The 27,865-nt window shown below is 46.6% G+C and overlaps 1 protein-coding gene across 4 annotated transcripts in view; it reads right to left on the reverse strand.

The window, feature by feature from the left end:
* Window positions 1-572: 572 nt before the first annotated feature.
* SLCO4A1 (solute carrier organic anion transporter family member 4A1) overlaps window positions 573-27,865 on the reverse strand; it is a 30,083-nt gene continuing 2,790 nt past the window's right edge. Inside the window, exons 1-13 of one of the 4 annotated variants that reach the window (XM_026861943.1) lie at window positions 23,417-23,450; window positions 19,842-19,861; window positions 14,919-15,880; window positions 13,764-13,854; window positions 12,801-12,922; window positions 12,400-12,511; window positions 7,321-7,475; window positions 6,424-6,619; window positions 5,679-5,844; window positions 4,891-5,063; window positions 4,453-4,517; window positions 3,781-3,929; window positions 573-2,970 (exon numbers count right to left, since the gene is read on the reverse strand). In XM_026861943.1, the coding sequence (XP_026717744.1) occupies window positions 2,821-2,970; window positions 3,781-3,929; window positions 4,453-4,517; window positions 4,891-5,063; window positions 5,679-5,844; window positions 6,424-6,619; window positions 7,321-7,475; window positions 12,400-12,511; window positions 12,801-12,922; window positions 13,764-13,854; window positions 14,919-15,729 (2,190 nt within the window). In that variant the 5' untranslated portion in view covers window positions 15,730-15,880; window positions 19,842-19,861; window positions 23,417-23,450 and the 3' untranslated portion in view covers window positions 573-2,820. Of the gene's footprint in view, window positions 2,971-3,780; window positions 3,930-4,452; window positions 4,518-4,890; window positions 5,064-5,678; window positions 5,845-6,423; window positions 6,620-7,320; window positions 7,476-12,399; window positions 12,512-12,800; window positions 12,923-13,763; window positions 13,855-14,918; window positions 15,881-19,841; window positions 19,862-23,416; window positions 23,451-27,865 lie in introns of those variants that run through there. The other 3 variants (XM_026861944.1, XM_026861945.1, XM_026861942.1) reach the window with 3 other exon arrangements.

Consider the following 27,865-nt stretch of genomic DNA (forward strand, 5'->3'; position numbering starts at 1 on the left):
AATACCAACCACTGTTTGTTTGCGTTTTAACAGCATGAATCACCCCCTTAAGCAAAACCACAGGTGACACAGGACTTTAACCTCATTGACGGAGAGTAGCTCTGGGAGAAACTCCACAGCTTTAACGGGGTTGGTCTGCGGATGAAGGAGGGCAGCAAAGATATTGCCCTGCCCTCTTCATTCTTCTTCTCCAGCAACCAAAACAACCTCATTTTGCCTTCAAAAGCAACTATCCCGTCTTAGGGGAGGGTAAGTCAGTAGGAGACAGGGTTGCAATGTCACCTGCTGTCCCAACAGTCAGACGATGCTGCCTGCAGCTCCTGTATCCACGAGGAGATAAATTAACAATTTAATCACAAACCTAAATCCAAACTCTCTTTGGAGACATCACGATGACCTTCAGTGAAGCCTGGACCCCCATGGGGTGTCCCTGTACCCCTCTGCAGGAGGGTCTGTGGCTCGGGCTTCCCAGGCAGCACGGATCCAGCCCACCCCTGCCGAGAACAGCAGCTGGGAAAGGGTCACAACCGATGAAAACCACATACACAAGTACCTGTGAAATACTGATTATATTTCTATGCTTTTATAGCAATATAATACTTCATAGGAGACTGAGAAACATATATTTTAAAATATTTTAAGTTACCTGTATACCTACATAACCTGTTTATGGAACAGGAACGCCTTGTTGCTGCTTACTTAAATCCATGACTTACCAGCCCCACAGCAACATAATAAAATGCCCAGAATCCCACGAGCTTTTCTTTTGCTCTGGAAACGCCACACTCAGATAAAGCTCATTTTATAAACACTAGAATTGCATTGCAATATATACACATATATATATTAAGAAAAACTTCTACCTTTCATAAATACATCATACATAAAATGTTCCCAAAATACATTCATGCATTTTCCCCATTTAAGATCCCTGCTCGTACCCAAAAAGTGTCTGTAAGCTGGGAAGGGCAATTGCTGGGCAAGGCCTGGAGCCAGGCTCGTGTTTGCAGGCGGCTCCAAACTCAGGTGAAGGTTGTGAAGAAGCCTTTGGTGTTTGGGTGGTACTGGGGTTAACTCCTGCATCAGTGAGTCTAATCCTGCCTCCCTGGAAAAACAGGGCTCTCCTGCACACTGTGCTCCAGCAGAGCTGCACCAGCTGCCCATGTTCAAGCAGCCAAAGGGCACCCTCCGTCTCACCCTTAGCACTTCTGGCTTTCCCAGCAGTTACTGGAGATGCTCAAGTCTCTCCTAGCGCTTGACAGAGGCTGGGAAACAAGGGCTTTGGAAGCAGGTAGGTCACTGCCTGGCTTTGGTGGAAGGGGATCTGTGAAGGGAAGAAGCTGCTTTCTTGACTGCCCTTGACCTGAAGATTGACCACGCTCCCAGCACCACCATCCCTGTCTGCAACGGGAACGGCTTTGCCTCTGCTCTGAGAGTCAGCCCTTTGCTAACGTGGAAACAAAAGGAAACAAAAGCCCATCCCGTGTGGATTCACAAAAGCATAAATACACAAAATATACAAAAACATCTACAAAGTAATTCTAAGTAGCAGCTGGCACAAAGGAAGCACCAGTTTTGCAGCTCAGTAATGTGGGTCCTGTCCCCGTGAACGTGGTTTATACAGTGTAGGACTCCAGGGGTTGGCCACAGCCCTCCCCCGGAGCTGTACCTGGATTGTGTGGCTGTGCAAATACAGGCAGACTAAGCACTAACCTCGCCTGATCCGGGTTGAGAGGGAAGCCAGACATACGCCTGCCTAAATACCACTTTTCCCCCTCAGGAAGGTGTTGGACAATATTGCAAGTGCACATTCAAACGTCATATTGGGAATGCTGCCCTCTCTACTTGCAAGCACCCAGTTACTAGTCAGCACCCTCTTTCCACAAGGCAGTCTGTCCGTAGGGCAAGCTCTCCCTTGAACTAGCGGTCTAGAGACAAATTAAATTAATTCTGACTTATCTATGTCTACAGAGCAACCAAAGAGAAGCATTGCATAGATCTGTTATCTCATGTCTTCCCGCCCCCAACAAACAGCAAGAAGTAAGTTCAAGTTTTGTGCAGTACATTACAAAAGGCATCACCTTTAAACAATGCAAGAAAAATAATGAAGCGTCCACCACGGTGTCAGCCCTGCAACGAAATGAGGCAGCGAACACAGAGCGCTCGGCAGCTCTCAGGGACGGCTGCCTGTAGTGTACTGATGACTTTGTTAGACAAATCTCCTCTCAGACCTATCTCCCATTGCACAGTAATACAAATTTGCATAATTAGATAACCCGCTCCTGAACAAAAGGAGCGATGCTGCGCGTCACAGGAGGGAGGAGGACGCTGTCGGGGCCGTCTGCTTGGCATACAGTAGTTTAAGGGCCAGTTGTCCCCTCTGCAGTGCAGACCGCAGGACAGCAGGGCTCTTTTCAGCCTTAGGAAGTCTCAGCAGAAGTTTTTCTACAGTTGGCTTTACAACTGAGATACTAGGGCCCAGATCCTCTGGTGGTTTAAACCCCACATGCTCCATTGGAGTTACCAGTGCTTATTTCCACAAGTGGAGAATGTGGTCCTTGCTTGTCACAGACATAGAATAAAGCTATGGTAGCCCTTTCTTTAAATAGAATTAAGTAACTACATATGGCATCAGCGCACAATTTTAAATGTGCGCTGTTAAGAAAATAGCAAGCACACCAGTGGTTAATTAAATTATTTACCTTGGACTAAAAAAAGTGATAATATTACTATTAATAAAAAAAACCAAACCCTAGAGACTGCCTAACGTCTTCTCATCGTATTTTTGAGACTGAGAAAGTCACTCGCATGTTTACAACACTATATATCCTCTTCAGCTGGCAGTGAAGGTTTGTGTTCCTGGAGGTCACAGTTGCCATTTTCAGACGTATCTGAGCTGCCCGGAGCTGACTCTGGTGACGGGGGTTTGTAGAGTAAACAGGCAACTATAAAGAAGGTTGTCCCGAGCACCTGTAACCACAAAGACACCCGTTACTCTCTGCTCCCCCCAAAACCAGGTGCCTAGCCCTTATCTGGGATGAGATTTAAGGACCAAGCTTTGGGGAGGAGATGATGCTGAAGGCCAGCCTGGACAGCAGACCAGTGCACAAAGCTGGGAAGGGCAAGAGTCTGAATTTAGCCAGCCCCATAGCAATGGGACAGTGAGAATTTGGAGAGCTGTTCAGCCCCACACGGGGCCCCACCAAAGCACAGTGCTGTGAGGACTGATGCCACCTGAGCTGTTTGCTGGAAGGTTTTTGAAAGCCTCTTTGTCACAGCAACTGCTAAACACTACTACTTAGGGCAAGAGCTTGTTTGGGAGCAGTTAAAATGATGGTTTTCAGCTAATAAATAAGAACTACAGAGCTAAGCTCTCTTTTTTTTCTAGCAGTGATCGAGAATGGTTGTTTACAGCCTGCCCACAATGCCATCCTTCACTCTCACTAACATGCTGCTGTTATATATTTTATTCTGTTTCTATCAAAAAATCACTTTGGTAACTGTTGGGAGGAGATATTTCATATGGTGCAACAGAAGCTGTAAGCCTAGAAAGTAATGGGAATTTAAGAGAATGATGGTGCCTGGAGCACTATTACCTGGCGAGAAGCAAATGGATCTTTTGCCTTCCCTGAGAACATTTCTTGTGTGACGGTATAATTTGGGTTGGGGGGAGGGCAGATCAGGACAACCCAATTTCGTAAAATTCTCTCCCAGAGCAAAACACTATCTCCTAACGACCTGCTCACTTTATCAGACAGGGAAGTTAACAGGCAGCATCACCTTGTAGACCAGTCCAGCGATGAGGGTGTATCGGCTCATGGCTAAGTTCTGGTATACGTAGCAAGAACCCTGCTCGCCACACTGGTCCTGCCAGAGCAGGCAGGATTTATCAATCATGGACCCAAAGGCGATGGGGCCAGGGATGCCTCCTGTGGGAAGAGAGAGGGAGCCTTCAGTTTGGGCAGCACCTACGCACCAGCCTTGCAAGATACAAGGTGCTTGCAGAAAAGCATCAGGCTCTGCTGCTACCATGATTAAGCAAACTCATCCTGCCACCTAGAGCCCCAAGTTATCCAAATTACAGTGAATTTCAAGACCTGAGACTCCAGTGGGTCTTTAGACCACCCTGACCTACACGTTGCACAAGAGCCAAAAGACATACACAGGAGCTTCAACACCTCTGCTCCTTTTTTCTTAAAATAAGGACAAGTTGCTGGACATTGGCCCTCTACCCCACCTGTGACGAGTTACAGAATCCTTCATTCAGTTCACAAATCATATGCAAAGGGAATTAGGTTTTTCCGAATGACAGCAAACAAGAGAAAGCATCCTCCTTTCAACAGCACGTGTCCTACCCTCTTCTTCTCCAACTCATTTTTAGGTTAACAGCCTGGCACATGCTCCAGAAAGCCAACGGACCACACCGATGCCCAAATTCATGCTGTTCCATACCTAGTGTTCGTACAACAATCCACTGGATCCCGAGCGCGAATGACCTTTGTCTGTCGGAGACGCACCTGGGGAACAAAAGGGGATTGTTTAAAAATGCTGCCAGGCTGCGCCTCCCCGCCCTGCAACACCACGCACTGGGGTCGAGCACGCTTGGGAGCTCCGTTCCCGCTGGAGATCAAGGTTCACCCCAGTGCAATGTCCCCCACCCCTGCTGTAAACTGGGACACACAGGCGGGTGTCTCATGTCACGAGGATAGAGCTGCCAGTGCTAAAATTTGCTTTTCCAGCCAGACAGGGAGAGGAGTCCCGGTATCTCCAGGCTGCCAAGGTGGTTCCCATCACATGTTCCCCATGGCTTGAGCCAGCAGGATAAAGTGGAGAGGTGGATATCGGGGCCTCCTGCAGCGCTGGCAGAGGGCGGGGTGATCCCGTGCTTACCGCAGAGTGGCAGTCAGGGCAGGAATACTGCTCAGGAAGGTGAAGAGGATCACCACAAACATGAAGAACAGGAGCAAGGGCCTTTTGTCACAAGAGGAAGTGCATTTCCCTGCCTCTGCATCACCGGCGCCAGGCAGGAGAGTTTTCTCAATGCAGCTACACTCGTGATAGACCTGGGAAAGAAAGGTCAGTGGGTGGTTTGCCAGGGAGAGCACGGAGGTAGTCAAAGCTTTGAAAAGAAAGAAATTCACGGAGGGTAGAAACCAACCAGTTTTTCTCCCAGGGCAGAGCGAAGCAGAAATCAAGTTGCATTCTCAACACACCTCTCTTTCAAAACAGGTTATTAAATAAAAGAAATTAACCTTGCCAGACAGCCCTTGAATGCTGAATGTCATCACTACTGTTCTTAAGCCTTTGCCTGTCTCTGTGAGTGACATGCTGGAAGGATGAGGAGATGCATCATGTTCACTGAAGACCCAAAATAAGCACTGGGGCAGAAATTAGGTGACTACCAAGCTCCCTGCCTGCATGATTTACAGATTTCAGTGAAGTTTGACCCAGAGGGAGTCAAAACCGGTTGGACACATTGAGAGAAGCAAAGCAGGGTGACCTCAGGGTACCTTCTGCTCTCACCCCAGGTGGTGCCCGAGAGCATCCACCCTGCACTGGGCGTTTACGCTGATTTGCAGCAAAGCTCAAACCTGTGAAAACTTTTGCAGACCCAGCCAAAACACTCCGAAGAAAATGTGCCAGCCACCTTTGTTAATACACAGTACTTTTGAACATACCTTCTTGCCATTCCTGAGGTTTTCGGACACTTTTTTGCACCCAGCATGGCAGGGAGAGTAATACATAACATCATCGCTCCCACAGACAGGGCTGTAGGTCTCCTGTAGACAGCCACACTCAGCGTTGCAGGCTGCTGTCAGGTTTAGGTGGCCACCAGGCAAAGCACTAAAGGAAACACAGGAGCAGTCAGCGGGGAGACAATTGAACAGCATTTTCCAGGAGGAAATTGGTAGAACAAGAGAAGGAGGGATGGTTGAAGATGTGGTGGATCCCCAAGGAGCATAAAGCCAGGCTTGGGAAGGCGTTCACCTCACCCGGTTTTAACCATGAAGAGAAATCGTGCCCTGGAGCTCTCTTTCCCACAGCTGCCAGGGGAGTTTAAGTGACCAGCTCATAGGGAGACACCTCCACTTGGAAAGATTTGCATTTTTAGTCCAGTTTATCCCACTGGATAGAGATGGGGGACTGTTTCAGTTGCCATGAAGGCAACTGAAGAGTGGAGCATTTTACACTTTGGCACTGCTGATCTCTCCTCCCTCACTAAGTGTCTTCTAAGCTCCAACTAGAAGCAAAAATCTATATTCTGGGTCTCACCCTCAGTATCTGCCTGTAAGACTGACTGGACATCATCTTCCATCACCAACACCCCCACACATGACTACCACCAGCACCACATACTTGGCATTATCCTTCTATTCCAACCAGGGCCATGCAGCACAAGACAGATGGGGTGATTGTTATTACCTTCCCTCATACATCTGGGTTACTCCTGCCATCGGCATGTTAGGGCAGTGAATAAAAAAAATAAATATAGACAGCAGACTTGACACTGTGCAAAGTAAACACAATTTGATGATTCCTGAACAGCGGAGTTTGAATTTATTCACAAGGAATCCTCCCAGGAATGTGCCTCCCCCTCCAGCTGGCACAACCAGATAACCTGAAAAAAAAAAAAAAATTAAAAAAAACCCACCAAAAAACAAAACACAGAAGCGAGTTTAAAAATGTCAGCAAGGAGTTTTCATGTTTTAATATATAAACTAGTGTGCCTGCTTGAGAATGACTCGGTTGCTGTGTGGCTTCTTGGGGGGAGTTCATGGATTTTTCTACAGTAGGTGCTCCCCTGTAGCAGCTCAGGTAATATTGCACGAGCCTGGTAAGGCAGCTTTTCCTATCCAGAGATCTTAAAACAGACTCTCCAAGGAGCACACCGTAAGTACTGGTGCTTGTTGGACATCACTCCCTCAATCTATGATACGGCAGCTAAGCGAGGATCTTCCAAGCTTCAGGATGCTGACAAAATTAAATCCTCCAGTTCAGATGTGCCTCATTAGAGGAAACATTTAGTTAATATTTTCTGGTAACGCACTAGTAGGAACAGACTACAGTTATTTTGCCTTCCTCTAGAGGGTAACAGATGGCTACGGAAGGACACGTTTCTTCCTGATGTCAGTAGATACAGCTCTGAAAATGCACTTGGTACAGACGTGCTGACGGGAAACGATCCTATCTAACAGCTGAAGACAATACCCGCTCTGTAAATGAACTGCAAAAAGTGTTTGTCTCCATTCTAAGTGAGCTACAGTTCCCTTATATTTGTAAGCAAAATGGGAAAACATTGCAAAAACCTTGTTTTCTTACCAAAAAAGGTAGCAGCTTCAGAGGCACTTAAACTAAACTGAGACTCCAAGAACTTGGGTCCAAACGTGGACATCCCAGCAATGAGGGTGGCTTCGGTTGCTCCTGCTAAGCAGAGGAAGATGAAGGTGGGGTTCTTCAGAAGCAGCAGTACTGATCTGGGAAGGACAAATATACTGGAATTGAATCACTGTGGCACGTTTTGATCTCAGGTCTGTACCCTACCTTCAAGTCAGAAGCACCACACGGAAGACAAGGCAGCATCCCGCCATGCTGCAACTCTTTGAAAGAAAACAACAAAAGGGACTAATTGGAGTTGGAAAGAGCAGCAAGTTTCTGCACTTATGCTTATCGAGTCCTACCAGCCAAGGAAGGATGCTGAGGAGACCCTCACTTCTCCCTGTGTACCTGCACAGAGCAGCTGGTGCTCCGAGGGAGACAGTCTCCATTGCTGGTGAGGATCAACAGTTTGTCCTTAAAATCTGCCTTTATATATAACGTCTCTCATGCACTAACTTGCTCTGGCTCTTGTTCCTGTTGAGCACTGTCCAGACTCTCTTCAGGCACCTAACACATGTGCTTATCCTGGCCATTTTTTATAGCCCTGTTGGCTACAGCCAACCACCAAGGAAATCTGAGGAACATCAACCAAGCACCTAAAACCGGAGGAAATAATCTGGGACTCTTCCCTGTGGACCTCATGAGGGCACCAGATGGGTCTATTTATCTCACGAGCAGGTTCAAAATGGGGACTGGATACCAGCAGTGTGTGTGTGTGAGATGTAATTCACACTCCAGGTGCCCACAGCTTGTACGTGGATGATTTCAGTGGTAATTTTCCAACATTTAGGGCCAGGCCGAGTATCTTCCACTCCTAAATGGGGCAATACTGACAGGACACCACTCCTCACCAAATCTCAATCATTTCAAGGTTCTGTTAGTCCCTGATGGCAGTTATCTTGGGACTCCCAACTCAAACAACTGAGACAGGGAGCAAAGTTGTGTTATATCCTCACAAATGTACACACTGCTCATGCGCATCCTCATGAGAATAACAATTGCTGATAACCATAGATGTTTTGAAGCTTAGGGGAAATACCAAGCAAGCCTTTCTATATGGAGGAAGAACCTCCAAGACACCTTATATCCCACTGGAAAACAGAAAGCAATCTTTGTCCCACAATCTAAGCACAGTTTTACTTTAAGCTTAACGTGTAAGTTGAGCAAATACATTTTCTTTTCTACCCACTGGGATTTAGCAGAGAGCCACAGATACGCCTGAAAAAATTGCCATGTGTCATTTATATGCAGAAAGATGAGCCAGCAACGATTCCATCTCAGAGACACAGAAACACCCTCAGGCACATGGGATGGTCTCAATTATCTCTCACTATCTCGGATATTGGACTAAGAGGGTTGACACTGCTTTGCAGGGAGCGTTTTGTAACACACTTGAAATTCTGCCCTGTGACTTCCCCCAAGCCTAGCCCAGACCAGTACCACAGACCATCTCATTTCCAAGACAGGCACAACCCTGCCATTCTGCAGCGATGGGGATGCCGAGGGATCCTCGCTAAATTAAAAGGCACAGTCACTTACCACCTACTGCTTCGGAGAAAATGTCAAATCAGAGAAAACCTACTGTAGTGCAACTGAGAGATGTGCCGAGCTCCAGCATCAGATTTGTGCAACTCCGTGAACATAAAAAGGAGAATTTCATTATACCAAGAGAGCAAAGAAGCTGAAAGACAAATACCACACATTCTTACACCTGGATTACAGGGGCCTTTATACCAACCATTGTCTAGCTCTCAGGATTAGTTTTAATTTACTAAACTATTTTCCAGGAATGATCTTTTCGATTGTGCTTTATTTGGAAGCACAAAGCCTAATCACTCCGTGAGAAAACACTTCTCGTGGACCTCGTGGCTGATGTAGAAATTGTACAATACCTTTACCTTTTTACAGTTCAAGAGAAGAGAAGAGAGGAGTTGTCCTCTGCCACCAGCATGGCTTTGTCGGCCAAAGGTTACAGGTTAGACTTGCAGGTAGGAGAATGCAGAGAAACTCCTTTCAGTGCTAAGAGTAAGGATTTACTTATTTAATCCATTTGTAGACAGAAGATGCGGTTCTGAGGAGCTGTGGCACAGAGAACCTTACCAAAGTCAACGCAGACCTTGTCACTGCGATCAGGAGGATTTTAGTCAGACACAGAAACCACCTAACTCTTCAATAGCCTTGAATGTCCTCAGTTCTGGCAGCCAAAGGGATTTCAGGAAGCTCAGCACTGCCAAGAAACGAATCCCACCATCTATAAGAGCCTGATCCCACAAGTCTTTACTGATAGAGGCACATATCGGTGAAATGTCCTGCTGAGTAGGTGGGGACCACTTGTACAATCAGAGCCTCCTACTCGGAGGAACGCCTGCATGCCCAGGACACCCCAGACCGTAACAGAGTACAGCTACAAGTTAATGAGTCATTAACGATCCACAAATATTTATGCAATCGTAAGAGCATGTGAATGGGGACTTTTCCAGCACAAAATGACACCTACCATCATCACCACCAAGGGAACAGAGGGCAGCACGTATGTTCCACGGGAATATAAACCGATCTGCCTTTACAATGCAGGGAAGCTGTAGCAAAGGCCTGAGACAAACTGAAGCCCCACCGTGCCACCTAACCCGAGAGGTATGAGCGAAATATTGACCGTAGCTTCTCGCGTTGAAGACCAGTCCTTGACAGACCCGTGAATCACCCTCACAAACTCCTTCCTGTAGCTCTCTAGGACAAAGCCTCCTCTCCTGGCACAGCTCTACATGTCTTCTGTTTAAATCTCTCCGCACTGACAGCACGAGTCATTTCATGAGAACAATCATATGGAACCAGAGTAAGGAAAATGCCATTTTATCAGGGCTTTTCAACCCAAGAATTAAGAGGGAAGTCTCTTCAGGGCAGAGGATTAAGCTGTATGGGCTGCATTCCTGTAAGCTCCTGCTCTCAGGCAGCACCGTGAATACAGCAATTCATTAAGCTTGCTTAGAAAGGACCTGATGGCATGGAATAGTATTTTATTTTATCAGTATTTCTGCTTATCTTTGAGAGATACTTACTGTTCGTACTGTGAGAAAACGTGTAGCATCCGATCCCTTACTAAAACAAAAGCAACACTGTCCTTCGGCCTCACTCTCCAGCCTGGTCCACGTGTCCAAGAGCTGCACGCACAGATGTGATTCTCCTCTTTAATGCAAGTTTCCAGAATAGCAAGCCTTTAAGGCACTTCCCTTTTATTAATCAAAAGCAGGGAACACAAAAGTCTGTGGGGTTTTTGCTTTCAAACGAAAACCACACTGAGACCTAGGGTGATCTGCATTGTTTGATATGAGCTGCCCACCTACGGGTATTTGTTCTTCAGGAACAAAATATTGTTCTTCAGGTGAAAGAAGATGCTGCCGGAGGAGGGCTGCCTCCATACCTGCTGTCAGACAGGCCTTCACCAAGAAACAGCAGGAGCTTTGCTCCAGATAAGCAAGAAAAGCATCAACCACTGAATTTTTCTCCCTCTCTACTACTCTGTTTGTGTTGGTTTTAGTCATAACCTTATCATTATTTAAATGCAGGTTTTGAATTTAATTTCCGCACAGAGAATAAGCCATGACCTCGGAAAATGGCACCCAGTCAAGAATGCCATTTAATAACAGTATTGAAATCTGTTCAATGTAATATTCTTCGCAAAACTGCCTTAACCCCTGGTAAACTTCCTATGAAGCCTCCAAGAATTTCAGACCTATGTGAGTCGTTGCGCTGACACAAGACAGATCAACTGCTGTTGAAAATTTCCATACTGAGCACCTGCCTCAATCCTCCTCTGCCAGCACAAAGGCAAATACCACAACGAAAGTTCTGAGGTAATTGCTTGCAGTGGCACGAGGTTTGGCAACACTGAATGTTTGCCTTTGTACGGTGCAGCCGTCACACATGGATGCAAACTCCTCCCCAAGAACAGTCCTGGGAGAAATAGGAAAAGGAAAAATCCCCTTATTGACTGCAAGCTCCAGAAGGAATTGATACCAAGATATCTCTGCAACACGCAGAGCTTGCACACCAGCTAAATCCAAGCTGTAAATAGAGCAGCACCTCTCCCCCTGCCCTCTGCTTAAATACAGCTCAAATACAGGGAGCGGGGCGGGGGGAATTCATAAAAGATTTCAGAGATCCATAGCAAATGTTTCCAGACTAAAAGACCGCGTTTTACTTTGGGCACTCACTTGTTCCTACCCGGGATCCCTTTAAACCATCTCCTACCAAACCTCCTTTGGTGCAAGTGTGCTCCAAGCAGCAGCCCTGTGATTAAGCCTGCTGCTGCGTCACTGCTTTGCAGGAGAGATAAGAAATAGTAACACATAAAGGGTGGCCGGAAGATGCAAAGGCAAAAGGATAAAAAAAGAAAAAGGAAACTAAGAATAACAAAGAAAGGGAACTGAAAGCTACAGTGCAGGATATCTTGTTCCCTGGACTTGGAATGGAGATGTGGGAGTTGGGGGTTTTGCTTCTTCTCATTAAAAGGATAAAACAGGGATCTAACACAAGCAGAAACAGAGGAAAAGAAGAAAAGCTCTGAGGGGACAGACACTGGGCAACACCCAACTGGGCCAGGTGGGGCCAGATACAAGCAGACAGGAAGAAATAATGCTGCTGGGGACAGGGAACAAGATGGCAATGCCTGTGCATCTCCCACCACCTAAAGGTTGGCACCAAGCCGCTCCTGGTAAAACTCAGCCTGCTGCATATGACTGCAGGTGGATCTTTGCTCGTGGACGTGAGCTTCTGAAAACCAGACAGGACCAGCACCTTGTCCCCTGCTCTCCCCCACAACCCACTGCACAATTTGCTGAGAGTCCCCGGGTGCTGACGGGACCAGGCGCTTTGCAACCTCCTCTGCGAGGAAGAGTCGCCACTATGTTTGAAGACGGGCAAAACCTGTCAGCCAGCACTGTAGAAAGCAAGCTCGGTTTGGGCCCATCGCCCTCACTCCTGGGTAGGGCTCCCTGAACCTTACGCATTGGGTGGTTTTCTCACCGAGGCAGATCTTTAACTGTTTTCCCAAAGTCCGGATCTGATGCTTTTTTGTGGCTCCCATCCTTTAGCTGATGAGCCTCTGACACCCTCATAACGATATATCGCTGGGATCCTGAAAACATGAAGCAAACAGGAACAAGAAGCGTGTGAGACACGGATGCGGATGCTACCGAAGTGGTGGATTTTCAGGGGGAAAATGCAACGTGACATCCTTCCTCCACCAATGGCTACAAGGGAGGAGCAGAGAAACAGGCAGCTGCAAAGCCCTGGGGGTGAAATCCAGGCAAAAATTACAATTTAAACACTGGAAGCTCTTCCTCTATCCCCGTGTCCCAGCTACGTGCGCGCATAAGGACACAAGGCCCAAGTGCAGTCCCAGCCCCAGTTCCCTCGAGCCGTACCTGGGAGGCGCTGGGGGTACCCCAGGATGGGGATGGAGATGAGGAGGGAGGCTGCTCCGGCCCCGAGGAAGCCGATCCACCACGCCCCCACCCACAGCGTGTTCTCCGGGGTGATGTCAACCCTGTAAGAAACGAAGCCGAAAGGACACAAGGGAGAGGTTTGAAATGGAGCAGGACAACTCCGTGCCCATCGCTGAAACTGGCAGGGACCGCGGAGGGACACGGTGGGGACATCACCAAAGGAAACTGAGCGCTGGCCTCTCCCATGGCGATCTGCTGGGGATGCCGTGTTCACCATCTGTCCTGCCACACCAGAGCACTGCCTTACCGGAGAGCACGACACTTAACAAGCCCCAGAAACGACATCATTTAATTCTCCTTTAATCTCTGGCGTGCACATTCACCTCTCCCCATTTCATTTGCGCTTCGGAGCTTTGCTATGAACCTTGTTCCACCCCCGAGCAGCCCTTCACAAGAAAACTGGTGGAAATAACCCATTCTGTCCTCTGGAAACCCACTCCCCCTTTTTAACCTATTAATCTGCCAAAGAGCCTGTAAGGAGATAAGAATAAATTACAAACACTAGGAAGTAAGAAGGGACTAAGCATCCTGGCTGGATGACCGGGAGGACGAGCAGCACTGCTGGTAGTGTTGCCTCATCAGGGAACTCATTCAAAAAAACTCACCTGCTGCTCGTAGCCTCATTAGCACAGGCAGTGCAGCATGAGGAAGGATTTAAGCTGACAGGTTTGTCAGCAATTTTCTTCCAGCAACAGCACTAATACAAACCACCCTTCCAGCCTCAGCATCCCCCCCCAGAAACACTGCTGAACACCATGGGCACACATCCACCCAGCCACCGGGTCATTTCTCCAGATTATTAGTGTTAATTTTTTTTTTTTTACCCCAAAGGAAACATATAGCATAAAGGAAAAGGAACAAGATTATTTTTTAGTGACTTACTCTCTGCCAATTTCAGTATAAATATTTAGAAACATTCCTCCTACCAGATAACCCGCTGCAGGCCCAAGGATTGCAGCAGTGTAGAAAACAGCTGAAAGGGAAAACAAGTCGTGTTAGAGAAAGAGCAGCATTTCAGCCTGGGATGCTGAGGAGCACTGCCGGTGTCGAGCATCCCCTGCCTCACGGCACTGGCCCAACTCCCTCCTGGATCTGGGATGCTCAGCCTCCTGCCACCTCGCACCCCTCTCCCTAAGCCACTGTGAAACAAAGCCAGTTTTAATTTCACAGTTTGAAAAAGTTTTCATCTCACTCGTGTCCCAGGGAAACTTTTGCATCCAACCTGGTAATTTTTATTGTATGGGGCATGGAAAATTTGTTCAGTGGAAAACCGTATTTAGTAGGGATGTAGCTGACCCTGCTGCCACATCTTAACTGCTGGTGTGATGAGCAGTGGCATTGTTTCCCCACCAAATATATGTGATGTATGTACTAAAGATGGCACCATTGGCACTTATTTTGGTTTGCTACCCTGGAAAGACCATCAACTTACTGATGATCTCCTTTTCTCCATGCACAGCCTTCTGATACAACAGTATGGGCAGACTGTAAATTTTGAAATTGCTCAGAGGTCACCCCTTTCAGCAATTTCACCAAATAGGACCGTAAGTATCTGGCAATTGCTAAGTGATACACAGAAGAGAGGAGTGAGCTGAGCCTCTTCTCTTGGCTGTGCTTCGCACCAGCAGTATCTGAGCAGCCCAGCGACCATCCCGGCTGTGCTACAGCACTAAAGGGGTGACGTACCCTTGCGCGGACAGGGTATAGCCTCACGATTGTTTGCCAGAGATGCTAATGCCATGCGCATGCTGGAGGGCTCTTACCAGCTGGCCCCGTGCTGGGAGCAGGAGGCACCTCCTGATCTGCTGGGCGTGCACTGCAGGAGGGAACATACCCAGCTGCACTTCTATTTTCCTGCCTATAAAGAATCAAAACCTCCCCAACAGCTGCCACCTCTCCCATTAGCAGGAGCAGAAGACCTGGAACACTTCTCATGAAACTCCTGAGTGTGGCCCGTTTGGTGCCAAGGCAGATGGACGGGCTCTCCCTCCCACTGCCCAGCTCACAGGTTCCAGCTGCCCCTCTGGCTCGACTCACCGATGTACACGGGAGAGTAGTTAGTCTTGACGTTTTCATCTAAGTAGGTAACACCGAGCGTGTAGAGCGGCGTGGCTCCCATCCCGTGCAGGAACTGCCCCAGCATGAAGATGAATCTGTAGCCGGAGAGGCTGGAGGCAGCCTGGGTGCAGGGCAGGCTCTGGTTCCCTCCGCAGACACCCACCTCTGCTGCTGAACGCGCCTCGTACCGTCCCGTGGTGAAGTGGGGCAAGGCAAAGAGCAGGGAGCCCAAGCCCATGACCAGCACGCCCCAACCCAGCCATCGCGGTTTGTGGCCGTTCCCCCCAAAATAGCTGACGGCCGTCAAGCAGATGCACGCCGCGATGTCGTAGGAGCTGGCGATCAGCCCGCTCTGGTAGCTGCGGAGGTCAAAGCGTCGCTCGATGGAGGTGATGACCGTGTTGATGAAGCCATTCACTGTCATGCCTTGCAGGAAGGAGGCAACACAGAGGAAGAACAAGACACCCTTGGACGTGTTAAAGGGCTGTAAGCACCCCGGGGTGAACCCCCCCCAGCCACAGGCCAGGTCCTCCCCTTCAGCGGACACGTATTTAATCCCTTTGCTGAACTGGGTCTCCTCCTCTCCCGGGGTGTTGGAGCAGAGGGGCTCAGCGCACGAGTCGGAGGGGCTGGGCACACCAGATGACACCGTACCATTGCTCAGTGGGGTGCCACAGGCCTCCTGCCCACTCAGGACGGGCTCACCGGGAGGAGGAGATGGGCGGGAGAAGTCAAGGGTCTGAGCGAAACAAAAGCCATTTTCTCCAGTCGAATTCTGGGGCATTGCCATGAACAGGAATGGAGAGTCAAGCAGCAGGTCGAGGTGGGGCTGGTGGCCGGGGGTGGCTTCACGGTGCAGCGGGGACCAGCCTACCCAGGAGATGCAATTTTCAGCATTTACATCACTAAGGAGATGGCAAAGGTCTGAGCCAAGACCTGATCTGCAAAGAGAGAAGTTTTATGCATGCCTTTATATAAAACTATGCTCAGAGCCCTCAAATAGTGGTTTTTTTTCTTTGTAAATAAGTATTAGCATTTCACTGTGCAGTTCAGTTGGGCGCCCCCCACCATGGGGTGTGTTGGTACCTCAGCTATCAGGGCGCCATTAACATTACAGAAAAGAACAAAACATTCAAGAGCATTTAGTCACCTCTAAAGGCAGTCTGCCCATCAGTGGAAGCCAGGAATCCCTCCTCTGAAAAAAAAATAACCCTGATTAGACACCGGACCCTCACCACCTCTTTCCCCTCTTCCCCTGGCAGAGAATCGTGCACACAGCTACAAGTTTCCCACTGTTAAAAGTCCTTTGGTCTCTCTTTCACACTCTGCCAATAACAGTTTATAATTATCCCGAAAAGTTTCCACAGTCAGACTGATTTTATTTCAAGCCCTCAGATCTGTTTACAGCCATTCAGTAAAATCCTTTCTATAACTAATTAGACTACATGCCATTTCAGAGCGAGCTGGAGGGCAGAGGCAGCTGACTCTAACCTGATTACTGATGCAGACTGCCTTCTTTCAACCCGTTCCTGTGCATCGCAGCACCTGATCATGCCAGCAACCAACAGTATTTTTTCTGAAATGCCTTGGCTGAACTATGGGTGATGAAAACTATAAGGTTCTCCCTCGAATACTGGACTTAAACATGCAATAACCGCTAGGCAAGAACTGCTTTATTACAGAGTATCTTCAAAGCAGCCTGTATTTCCCAATATTGTTGGCCGATATCTGTTTGAGAGGTTCTTATAATGTTCCTCTTGAGGTCGCAATCAGCCCCATCAGCAAGAAATGAGGAGAAAAAAAAGAGTATTTGTTTCCCCAGTGAAACGAACCACATTCGGATTGCTGTAACCTGGGAATCTTGCAGCCTTTGGTGAAGAAATTAATACTCATCAACGGTGTGCACGAGCACCCATGTGCTTCCCTGTACCAGCAGCTCTTGCAGGCACTGGGGCAGGAGGACTTGGCAGAACGTGATGCTTAGGGCAGCGCCAAGGTCCTGCTCCCTCCCCAGAAGGGCAGAGCATAGGCCACACAGGCAGAACAAATTTTAAACATCCAGGTCAGTAGTGCTACGACAGGTCTGGTCCTTAAGGGAAGTTAAATGAATGAGCTCTACCTTTTGTGGGCAAATAATTTCACCTTAATTACCTTGTCTGGGGAGCAGAGTGCACAGAATATTTCAAGATCAGATTTTAGCAGGAATTTGATGATAGTGCAGGGCAGGGAGAGCTTGGCTGCCAGAAGGGCACCGGTTTTCACGTCCACACTAGACTTCTCCGGGTAACTTCTACTTTAGCTGGCTGAGCGCAGTGCAGGATAACTTTGATGTCTAACATGTAAATGCCAAAACTAACTGCAGGCATTGAAATTTTGCTGCAGAGACAGAGTGTTGTAACGTGCTGGCACAGAAAGATAATGCCTTGGATGCAAGGCTCTATTTTTTCACTTTTTCATCCCTCCAATGTTCTTATGACTCTTACAGCTCTAAATCTGTTTCCTCATCTTTGGATGTAATATTGGAAACAATAAATAAGAGTGCTTTAGCACTCTAATTTTATTAAAGTCAGAAGTGATTATGAGGTGCTGGATGAGGCTCTAAGGGGCGGAACTGTTCACGTTACCCTGCTGTAAATCAAACATGCCTCCTGCACAGCAGCCGGCTGACTTCAGCTGCATGCTTCCCATATCAAATGTAAGTCTGATGTTACATCTCACTGCACTTGTAAAGAAGGTTGCTTGGCTGGGGATGGATTTTGCTATCATTGATTTCAGTAGATAGAAAAAGCCCATCTCTGTTAGCTGATGTGACCAGGAGCCAAGACCTCCCAAACTGGCACACCTTCACCCTGGAGGAAACACTCCTACCGCCTCTTTACTGGGATATCTCCTTTGATACTTCATGAATATATATTGATATTTTGATATTTCATGAGTCAGGAAAGATATTACAGCTTTTGATTAATGTTTTTCTTTCCTGGAGGAGCAGGAGTCTGGGCCATCAGACCCAGGTGACCACATCATCCTCCCCTTCAACCCTGGTTACCCTTAGTCCTACTCACGTAAACAGCAGGCGAAACATTTCCAAGGAAGCGACCAGTCTTTTCTCCAAGCAGCAGATGTTTCCCTAGACACAGAAGCCTTCTCTGCCCCCAAAGCCCACGTCCTGGCCCTCTCCCGACGGACCTGGGCTAACGACTTGTACCCAGGTGCTGCAGGCAGGAAGCCTGTTCCTGCTCACTGCTGCCCACCGAGCTGCTCTTTATCTCTTGAAGTATTTATAAACTGGCAGTGACACATTCACTGGGAATATTAGCTTTCATAGGAGCCATATGCCACTTTAGAGGACAAAATATAATCTTTAGGGGAAAAAAAAACAACAAACCAACAACTTCATGCACTTCCTAATCATTCTTATTCATCTAAGCCATCCATTTATTGCTTCCCATTCATCTCTCTTTTTAATGACTCAGCTGGTGATTTCTTGCTTACATTGAATCAGTCCCAATGCTATTATCTCACAGCTATAGATTTACTCATTTTTGCTGCAAGATTTTAACTCAATTTTTTTTTCAGCTGTGCAGCTGGTTCCAGACTGCCAACATTACCAAGTCAACACAACGAAAGTAGCAAGGCGATGAAAGCATATGATTTGTATTTCGTGATGAAATCTGTAAAGACTCCCTCCCCTAATATTTAGCATTAAATCAACGGTAAAACTTACAAGCTTTTCATCAGGTGATCAGTTAAAAAGTCACAGGACCAATTAAAAACATTTTGTGTCTCTGCCGAGGGCTGCGATTAGATTAATGTTACAAATTAACTCATAACTGACATGCAAAATAATCCCATTTGCTGAAGCATGCCCAATAATAGTTAATCTTCCCTTTCACTCTATGGTTTTTGACTTTTATAGGGTATTATTGTGGCAAATAACATCTATTCATAACTTCTGCTTTCCATAGCTGAGCACAGTTTAAGGTTTATGAGTAGGCTTAATCATTTTTTTCAGTTCTATGGCATACATGGAGATATTTGCTAAGGAACAGGAATAAGGGATTAAAAATGATCCAAAAACGTACTGTAAACCAGGGAGACACAGCCCCTGGTGATGCTTGGTGGCTGTCCTGGGTGGTCTCACGTTATTCTCCCTGACACAGGAGTGAACCTGACCTTACTAAACAGATACTCTGAATTTGGGAAAGTCCACATCCAAGTACCGAGCTCACGTTCCTGCAGAAAGGAACAAATTCACGGGGGTTCGTATATTTAATTTCTCTTGGTAACACATACTGAATTTTTCTGGGATAGTTTGGCTTCAGAAGATTATCAGCATTACTTCTGTCATGGCTGATAAACACCATATGGATCAAACATAATCCACTCGCTGGTTTAGGAATGGGGAAGCCTCCCAGAAGTGAGATAAATCCAGGTCCCAGTCCTGTGAACTGGGCTTGTCCTCAGGGCCCTGGTTCAGTTAAAGGGAGATAAAGAAAGTGCGGGGTGACTGGGTTGTTCACATGCAACACTGAATTGTTTTCGTGTCAGCTACGGAACTTCACCCAGCTCACATCAAGTGTGCACCTTGCATTTTTTAGCACGCTTTTAAAAAGCATCCCTTTGGTTCAGCAATACAGAGGATGCTGCTATTGCTGGGAGCAGCACCAGGACCAGCCTGGAGCCTTTCATAACCAATTCCTCCAGGACCAGCATCATCCTGCACACACGGAAACGTTTCAGGAATGAGAAACACACCTACAGAGCAGCCAGCTGACCATACACCCAATGCTGTGCTCACCATCAGTGCTGCAGGGACAGCTGAAGGGCAGGGCAGAGGCATCCAGAAGCAGAGGGTGATAGGAACACCCTGGCCCACCCTTCATGTCAGAGACATGTTTTTACATGATTAGTCCCAGCAGAGCCTGAAGCATGGAAGAGAACAGTAGAAACTGGCTTTGAATTATCACATGAGCAAGGACATAATTAAATAAATTCCAAATGGCAAAGCTTAGCACTCACAAATCCTTTATATGTTTTCCAAGCACTTTCCATTCGCTAGCAAATTAATGCAATAATATGCAAGAAATCAGGAAGGTGACTTGGGTAATTTTCAATTAGCTGCTTGAAAATGCTTTGAAGATAAATCTAGCCAGATTTTCTGAGCTTACTTATTTGTTCCAGCTTATCTGTGCAAGCACAATTGGCTGCAGCTGCCTTAGACCATCTTTAAAAACTTACAGTGCCAATGCACAAAGCAGATTTAACCAGGCCGCTACATTCTGCCATAGCAAAGATTAGCCAGACAAAAGGTTCTTTTATGCTATAATACCTAACTCCTGCTCCCTAATGTCACTCTTGCTTTAATACCTTTTTCCTAGCCATAAGTTTCATCGACGGTGAGGTGGTTTTCATGCTGGCACAGTACTGTGCTCTCCAGCCACCGACACGGTCCATGGAGCACAGCGTCTCAGTGGCTCTTCCTACACAGCTACACCACCAACATTCTCCCAATATCCAGCCCTGACCACAGCATGGCGTTATTTCCCATCACTTGGGTTCTTACAACCCATTTAAGGATGTTCAACATTCAGGATAATGTTTCTGCATGAGCCGTTAGTCAGCTTTTCCCAATGGTTACCAGTCAGTTCCTATAGCCCTCCCTTCTTTGTTTCCATGCAGAAGATGCAAATCCAGGCAAATCCTTTATGATACAAGAAATGAAACAAAACGAGCAAAACCCAAATGAAGAATATGAGACATGATTCTTTGCTGCTTCTAAAGAGAGAACCAATAAAAACAAACAAAAAAAAGCAACATCCTGTGTTATGCAAGGATGCTGAGTACAGGATAAATATAATGCAATAACGCTGACATCCACCACGGCTTACAGGAACTTACTCCTTTTCATCATCCTGGTTCGATCAGTGTGAGGGTAAAAACAAAAAGGGAAAACCAGAGGAAATGATACCACGGAACTTTGTGAAAGCCATATCACAAGACGGCAGATTTGGCACCAATAATAGGAGGCACTTCTGTTGTAGGTGGTGTGTTAGCATTATACAGAATTACTGCAGCCTCATAAACAGAAGGAAACAGTCAGTGCTGGAGTAGCAGAGCCTTTCCACAGGCTTTTCTTTTACATTGCAGCTGGATAACAGCCTTTTCATTGAGATATCTCCTTCATCTGGCGCTTTTTTTTTTTTTTCCTCAATGAATGACCAATTCATGTATTATACCAAGCTGCACTTCTCTTCCAGGGTATCAGGAATCTATTTTTGGCTTGATCATTAAGAATAGGAGCAGAAACACAATCGTGCTTGGAGCCAGAACTATTTATACCCTAACCTGGACCACTACCCTCCTTTCTGCTGTCAACCATTCAAAAACCCTAGAGAAATCTGCACAATTCCACAACTGCCTTTTCTCTTAGAACACCTGCCACGCCTGTGCTAGTGCAGACGGCGAGTGAGGAGCTGTTAGAAGTGGGTTTCACACACGGCCTCGCTGTTGAAGAGCCATTCCTTCATGAGGTCTTAATGCCTTTTTCCTTTCAAATGGAAAAAAAAAAAAAAAAAGGTCAAAATTTGAAGCTGAAATACAAATCTTAAACCCCTGATTTCTGCTGCAGCACGAGAAGAAATCTGTGTGAAATCCTGAGGCATTACAGAGTGCTGTAAAGGCACAGCCTCCATGCTGGCTCTTTTACCTGCTGTGAACAAAGAGGGTTGGAGGTCAACATCCATATTACCTAGTACTTCTTCTCCTGAGCCAAGATTGTCTTCCAATCCCTCTTCTCCACAGTAAGGGGACTTCCTAGGGAAAATCATGTACCACGAGGTCTTTAGCTTGAACTTTCTGTGACAAGTTCTCCAGCTGAACCCTATGTCGGTGGGCTGGATGTCCACCCATTCCTCTCTCAAACCAGATGAGACAGAGCTGGATGGAGCACATTAGAAGAGAAAAATGCTTCACAGAAAGGAACTTGCTGATCACCAGCATCCCCTGCAACAGTCACCATCCCCAGTGAGCACAAGAGCACATGAGGCCATGAGATGGGCAGAGGGTGGAAACACTGCATCAAGGAGAGAGACAGAAACTACAGGAAGGATTCAGCTGAAGGAAGAGTATTTCCCACACAAGCTCACTTTTTTTTTTTCCAGATCAGCAAGTAATAGCTTCCCCAAACAGCCCCTGGAGCACAAACTCACTGGTGCACACCGCTTAGCCTGGATCTTGTTTAACATTCAGCGATGCTCTCTAATCCTCTTAGGTATTAGTCTTGAGATTCCTGCCAAGCACGGGAACAGCACAGCCTCCCAGACAGAACTTAAATGAACTCACTGCTCGAAATGGGCCTTTCTGCAAAATACAGTAGAACTCCAGCTGTTCATTTTTGGTTAACCTCAGGTTAGCACCTAGGAAGTCACTACAGCATGCAAAATGCAAAGTTAAATACCCCTGATTTCTCAGGTAACTCCCTAGGAAGTCATTCTGCATTAAGACTGGGATTTCTCTCTCTTTAATTACTTCTTTAAAGTATATAATTTGAGTTTAGACATCCCTATTGTCTCTCTGTTGCCCACTGCAAGGAGATCATCACATCCAGGTTATCTACATGCCTCAAGCCATGTCTCCACAATCACTGTTTTGTGTTACTAAATCACTCATTACTGCAGATATGATCTGGAGCAGGAACAGGCACATAATCATATTTCTGTTGGATTAGCCAAGCATATTACCCCGAGCTTATTCTGGCCTCATGTTGGCTACCTCAACACAAACAATATTTGATCTAGCACAAAGCCAGATGGTGCAAAATTAACCCTTTCAGCACAAACCTGACGGGGGACAAGGGCGTTTGGACAAGTTCAGTGCACAGGCTCAGGTAGCTGTAAGACTTCGGACTCGGTGTTTCCTGACACCAAGTACTCCCCACCCGCCCTCCAAAAAGGAGCTAAATGAAAGCATCATCTTTCATCCACTTAGAATAAACACGTCAGCTTGCAGTTAATTTGCATTTGATCATGCAACACCCTAGATCATGACACACTGTGGTCTATTTTAGGATTTCTTTAAAGAGGGCACATCCCTATTGTGTAATTGAGAGGAAGTGATGACCACTTTCAAATGACTTCTCTTCATTCTCCGGCTCAAAGTCCCAAACGAGGACCGTAACCGCAAACGACAGCTACAACCACAAGATGAAGGGCAGGAACCCAGCCCCAAAGGGGAATGGGACAGAGCACGCGACCAGCACGCTGGCAGCACGCAGAGCTGCTGACCGCTGCCACCAAGGGCGAGTGGAAGAAGCCAACCTGAACTGACACCTTCCTGAGAAACCTAAGATCCATTTCAGTGGCGAGTCCTTGTGCTGCAAGCTCTTACAGTGGCTCCAGCAAATGTCTAATGTAGAAAGCACTGGAAATCTGAAGGATAGCCACAAAGCACAACAACAGGTCGCAAACGGGCAGGGATACCTTGGCTGTGCTGTCCTTGGCTGTCTGGCTGCATCTAAATAAATAACCACCACTGCTGATCGAAAGAGGCGGGACTGCACCGATTCCTCAGAGAGATGCTGGTGGAAAAAAAAGCTGAGCAATACCATTCTCCATTAACAGGCTTCTCTCGATAGGAAACAGCAATCCCAGACACACATAAGTCAAGATACATCCCAGTGTACAGAGGCAAGCGCGCGCTCTCCGCAAGCACCAGGCGGTTTACAAGCTGCCCCTCTTGCAGGCTGGCACGTCTTTCATCTGACAATCAGGTCAGTAATTCATTCTTACTGCCAGGGAGCAAATTGCTGCCAAATGGTGTTTCTTCCCGAGATAAAAGAATAAACAGGCTTATAACGTTCCCATTGTCAACCCAGAACATCTGCTGGAATTCAGAGGGGTTTGCTGTCCATGCATAACGTGGAGTCAGCCTCTACTTTGCGCCCTCCCTTTTTCTCACACATGAGGATTTGCCGCGTTAGCAGCTGCTGGAGGATAGATTTACTTGGAAATCTGAAAACCACCTTCAAGGGATTCCTGCTTCCACGCAGCAGCGTTGTGGGGTTTCCGTTTCTGCCTCAGGAACTTCTTAATTTTCTTTAGTAAGGACCTGCTCGCATCCTACAGCCCCCACCAAGGCGCTATGAGACACAGACACAGCAGGAATACCTTGTTCTTGGTTATCAGCTTGAACTGAGGGCTGATTTTTGATCAGTGTGCCCTAAGAAATGATGGGCCTGATCCTGCCATGGACACTTACCCATGAGGAGTGTTTGTTCAAACAAGGCATTCAAGTGGGATTCCCAGGATCACTCAGAGAAAGTAAGAGGTAATTCAAGGGGATAAAAATTGGTTGCTTTGTGGCGGTAGGCAAGGAAGGGTTTTTACTGCCTCTTGAAAAAAAAAAAAAAAAAAAAAAAAAGCAATATTTTAAATTATTTTAAAACATGAATATTGGAGACAGATAATCAGCCTACCACAGGCTGGATACCTACTTTTCACTCCTTTTAATTAATTTTCTTCAGCATCTTAAAATACTCTTTTCAAGGTTTTCCACCAAATAAGATGAAAATATGCAACACTAAAGGGATCACAGGTTGATTGAGGTTATAGGGGGTCTCCAGAAAAGGCTGATGGTGTTGTAACCAAGACCCACATCTGGCTCAAAGGATCTAAATCCTCCATGAGACTGAGTCTGCTCCAGTAAGACAAAGATGACCGTAAAGTTGCTTTGAAAGCACTGCGAGGAAATCCCTTTTTTTGGGGGGGGGAATTCTTATGCTAAGATAAAGCTCCATGGCATCTGCCCTGTCCTCAATTATGCTGAAGTGGTGCAGGATCAGATCAGTCATTGAGTGATGGCGTTAACCAGCCCCTCCAGCTAAGGCAAGGTAGAGCAGCCTCGCTGCTGCTCCAACTTGCTGCTGGGACAAGGGTTTAACCTCTGTTTTCTATAAGGCTTTTGAAGCAAAAGAAAACTCAAATTTTTAAATCTGATTTATTTGGAGCACGGTAAGCTAAAAAAAGATTGATGCAGTTTTCCAAGGGGAGGTTATGAGGAAACAGAAAATCTGAAAGATCCTGGGTTCTTCAGATGTTTTAAGGACTTTTTACTTCTGTGGCATGGAATGGTATCATTTATCAGAACTCTAGAATATAAATGGTTTTTTTCTCCTCTTTTAATGCCATATAGAAAAATAAACTTCTATTTCATAGCATACCCAAAGCACTTGAATTCACAAATATGAAGCCATAGCTATAAAAATGCCAAAAAATACTTTTTCTTGGCTTTTTTTTTTTTTTTTCCCCTCCATAAAATCATAGGTTTGGGTTGGAAGAAACCGTAAAGATCACCTAGTTCCAACCCCCCTGCCATGGGTAGAGACACCTCCCACTAGATCAGGTTGCTTAAAGCCCCGTCCAACCCAGCCTGTTCAGCCAGAATAATGCAAAGTCAAAGTATCTTGGGGGGGGGAAAAAAAAGTGTTTGTCCTTGCTTTCTCAACATGAAAATGACTCCCTAACTCCTTCAAAACGGACAATAATTAAGCTTGTCAGCATTTCAGTTTCTTTCTTGAAGCAACCAAGCCAAGCTCTGAGAATTCGAATGACTGAAGAGTACTGACACCGTACAGCAATATACTTGATCCATTCACAAAAGCAATCAAATCCGGCTTTAGTATAACTATACGTACGTCAGTGGAATAGCACAAGTGAAGAAAGGCGACTAGTTTCTTCACTGCTCCAGGAATCTCAAAAACTGCTGGAAAGGCTCAGCACTTTGCTGAACGAGGTGAACAAGAATAAACAGACCATTCCCCAGCACTGACATATCCCATTGCTCAAGCTCATTTACAATTTAGAAGTGGAATGACATTATTTTTGACAGCAGTAACATACTAGTACCCCAGATTTAGGGGTACTTTTGCCTGAAGAGGGATTTAAGGTTAGAATAACACTGTTCTGTTAATATTAAACACTTCCACTGCCTCATCTCCTGCTCTCCACTGTATTAACAAGAGGCCTGATGCAAAATCTATTAAAGTTAGTGGCCCTCTCCAAGTACTTGTCCACAATCACTCATCACAGCTACTGAAGTAGCATGGATGTTTTTGTCTAGGATTCATAAACCAGCTGAAGTTCTTGACCTCTCTCAGCGCATTTTTCCCAGAACGTGTTTGCAGAAGCTCTTTGCTCTCAAATCGTCCAGTTCAGCATTGCCACTCATACACTGGGAGGTCACTCAAGGCCCAGATGGAAGAACACTAATTATATCACAGGGAAGTCTAGCAATAAATCAGTTTTGAAAAGGGAGAGTGGCTCCGGGATAGGAGCAGCTCTTACATCTTTAGAGATCCCACAGCTCGATAGGGCTGGGACAGTGGGCAACCTGCCGAAACACAGCCCAGGGGGAGCTGTGATGCCACCAACCCTGTGGGCAAAGCCCCTGACCCTGCCCATGGGGTGGCCTGGGCTATTACTGCTCCCAAATCCTGCTTCTCGGCACAAGGATCAACCCCTCACTGGGCCAAGATAAGACATTTTTAAAGTGTCCTAAGGAAATACAACACACTTCAGGGTGGCCATCGAAATCAAGACCAGGACATCAATGCATTTCAGGGCAGCCCCCAAAACAGCCTGTGCATGGTTAGGAACTCACACACACACACTGCTTTAACACAGCAACCTCGGATTATTAGTCATAAAATCCAAAGGGGGAGCCTTTCCCTTTTAATTATCATTCTCTCCTCACTAACCCACTGGCAACAAGACATCAGCTGTGCTGAGCAGGTGCAGAGTCTTGCAAAGCTTTTCCACCATTCACCATTGCATTAATGGCATTCGGCAAGGTGCAGATACCCCCAGCTCTGAATAATTAACTTAGGGGCAGCAGCTGAAGGAATCAGGTGAGGAAGACAAGAAACCCAATTAGTAAAGCAGAATACATAGCAACCTGGCATATGAGCACCTTCACCTGTGAGCTGTGACCCAAGCCCTGCAAAGGCAGGTTTCTGGGCTTGGTCACTCAATTAAAATCAAGGAAAGCAAAACAAGCACTCAGTGATGCTTTTGGGGGTGGACTCAACAAAATAAGTAGAGCCACGATACGCTTTTTGTGCTGCTGCAGGGCATAAAGCCTCAAATGGTAGGGCAGGATCCTCCCCAACATGCTCCGTGATGTAAATACACACACACACAAAAAAAAGATTAAAGCTGCCTCAAGGAGTTTGCAATCGGAAATCATGAGGCACCGAGCAGCTGGATGCTGATCTCCCTAAGCCAGTGGATATTTCTTTTGTTAGTGGCTGATCCCATCTTCCCCCTTGCCTGCAAACCTCTAATCTGTGTAAAGAGTTCTATTAAGTACCTGCTCAGGTAGCTCCTGGTTCCGCTGGCCAAGAGCATCCAACCCTTGCAGGAATTGCTGCTTCCCATCTCATTTGTCATCCCAGGGTCACGCTTAATGTTGTTGCCACTGTCACTTTGTGGGTTTGGCCCACGTGAGGGGCAAATTAAGGCAGTATCAGTGGAGTGGCTATTTCACAGGGCTTCAGATGACCCTGGCACGCCTGGACACGCGCGTCGCACGCCAGCACGGTTTTGGCCGAGTGGGGACAGGGCAGGGCAGGTGGCTGTGCTCTGTCCCTCGTAGCCCAGAGGGTTGCTGCTTTAGTTTCAGATCATTTTTGGTAGCCTGCAGGCTAGACCTCTTTGCATATAAATAGCTAAATTTTTTTTTCCCCTTTTCATTATTTGACTAACCCTCTCTCCCTACATTTCATCTTTTTTTTTTTCACATTTACAACAGCTCAAAGCATCTCTTTTGTGTTCAATCCCCCTTAAACGCTGTTTTAAGGCGTGTGTTTACAACCAAGTGGCACTACAGAAAAGTAGGAGCCCAGAAATTAAAAAAAAAAAAAAAAAAAAAAA

This window comes from Athene cunicularia (assembly GCF_003259725.1).
Source record: "Athene cunicularia isolate RWA chromosome 20 unlocalized genomic scaffold, athCun1 chr20_part1, whole genome shotgun sequence".
NCBI classification, from domain to species: domain Eukaryota; kingdom Metazoa; phylum Chordata; class Aves; order Strigiformes; family Strigidae; genus Athene; species Athene cunicularia.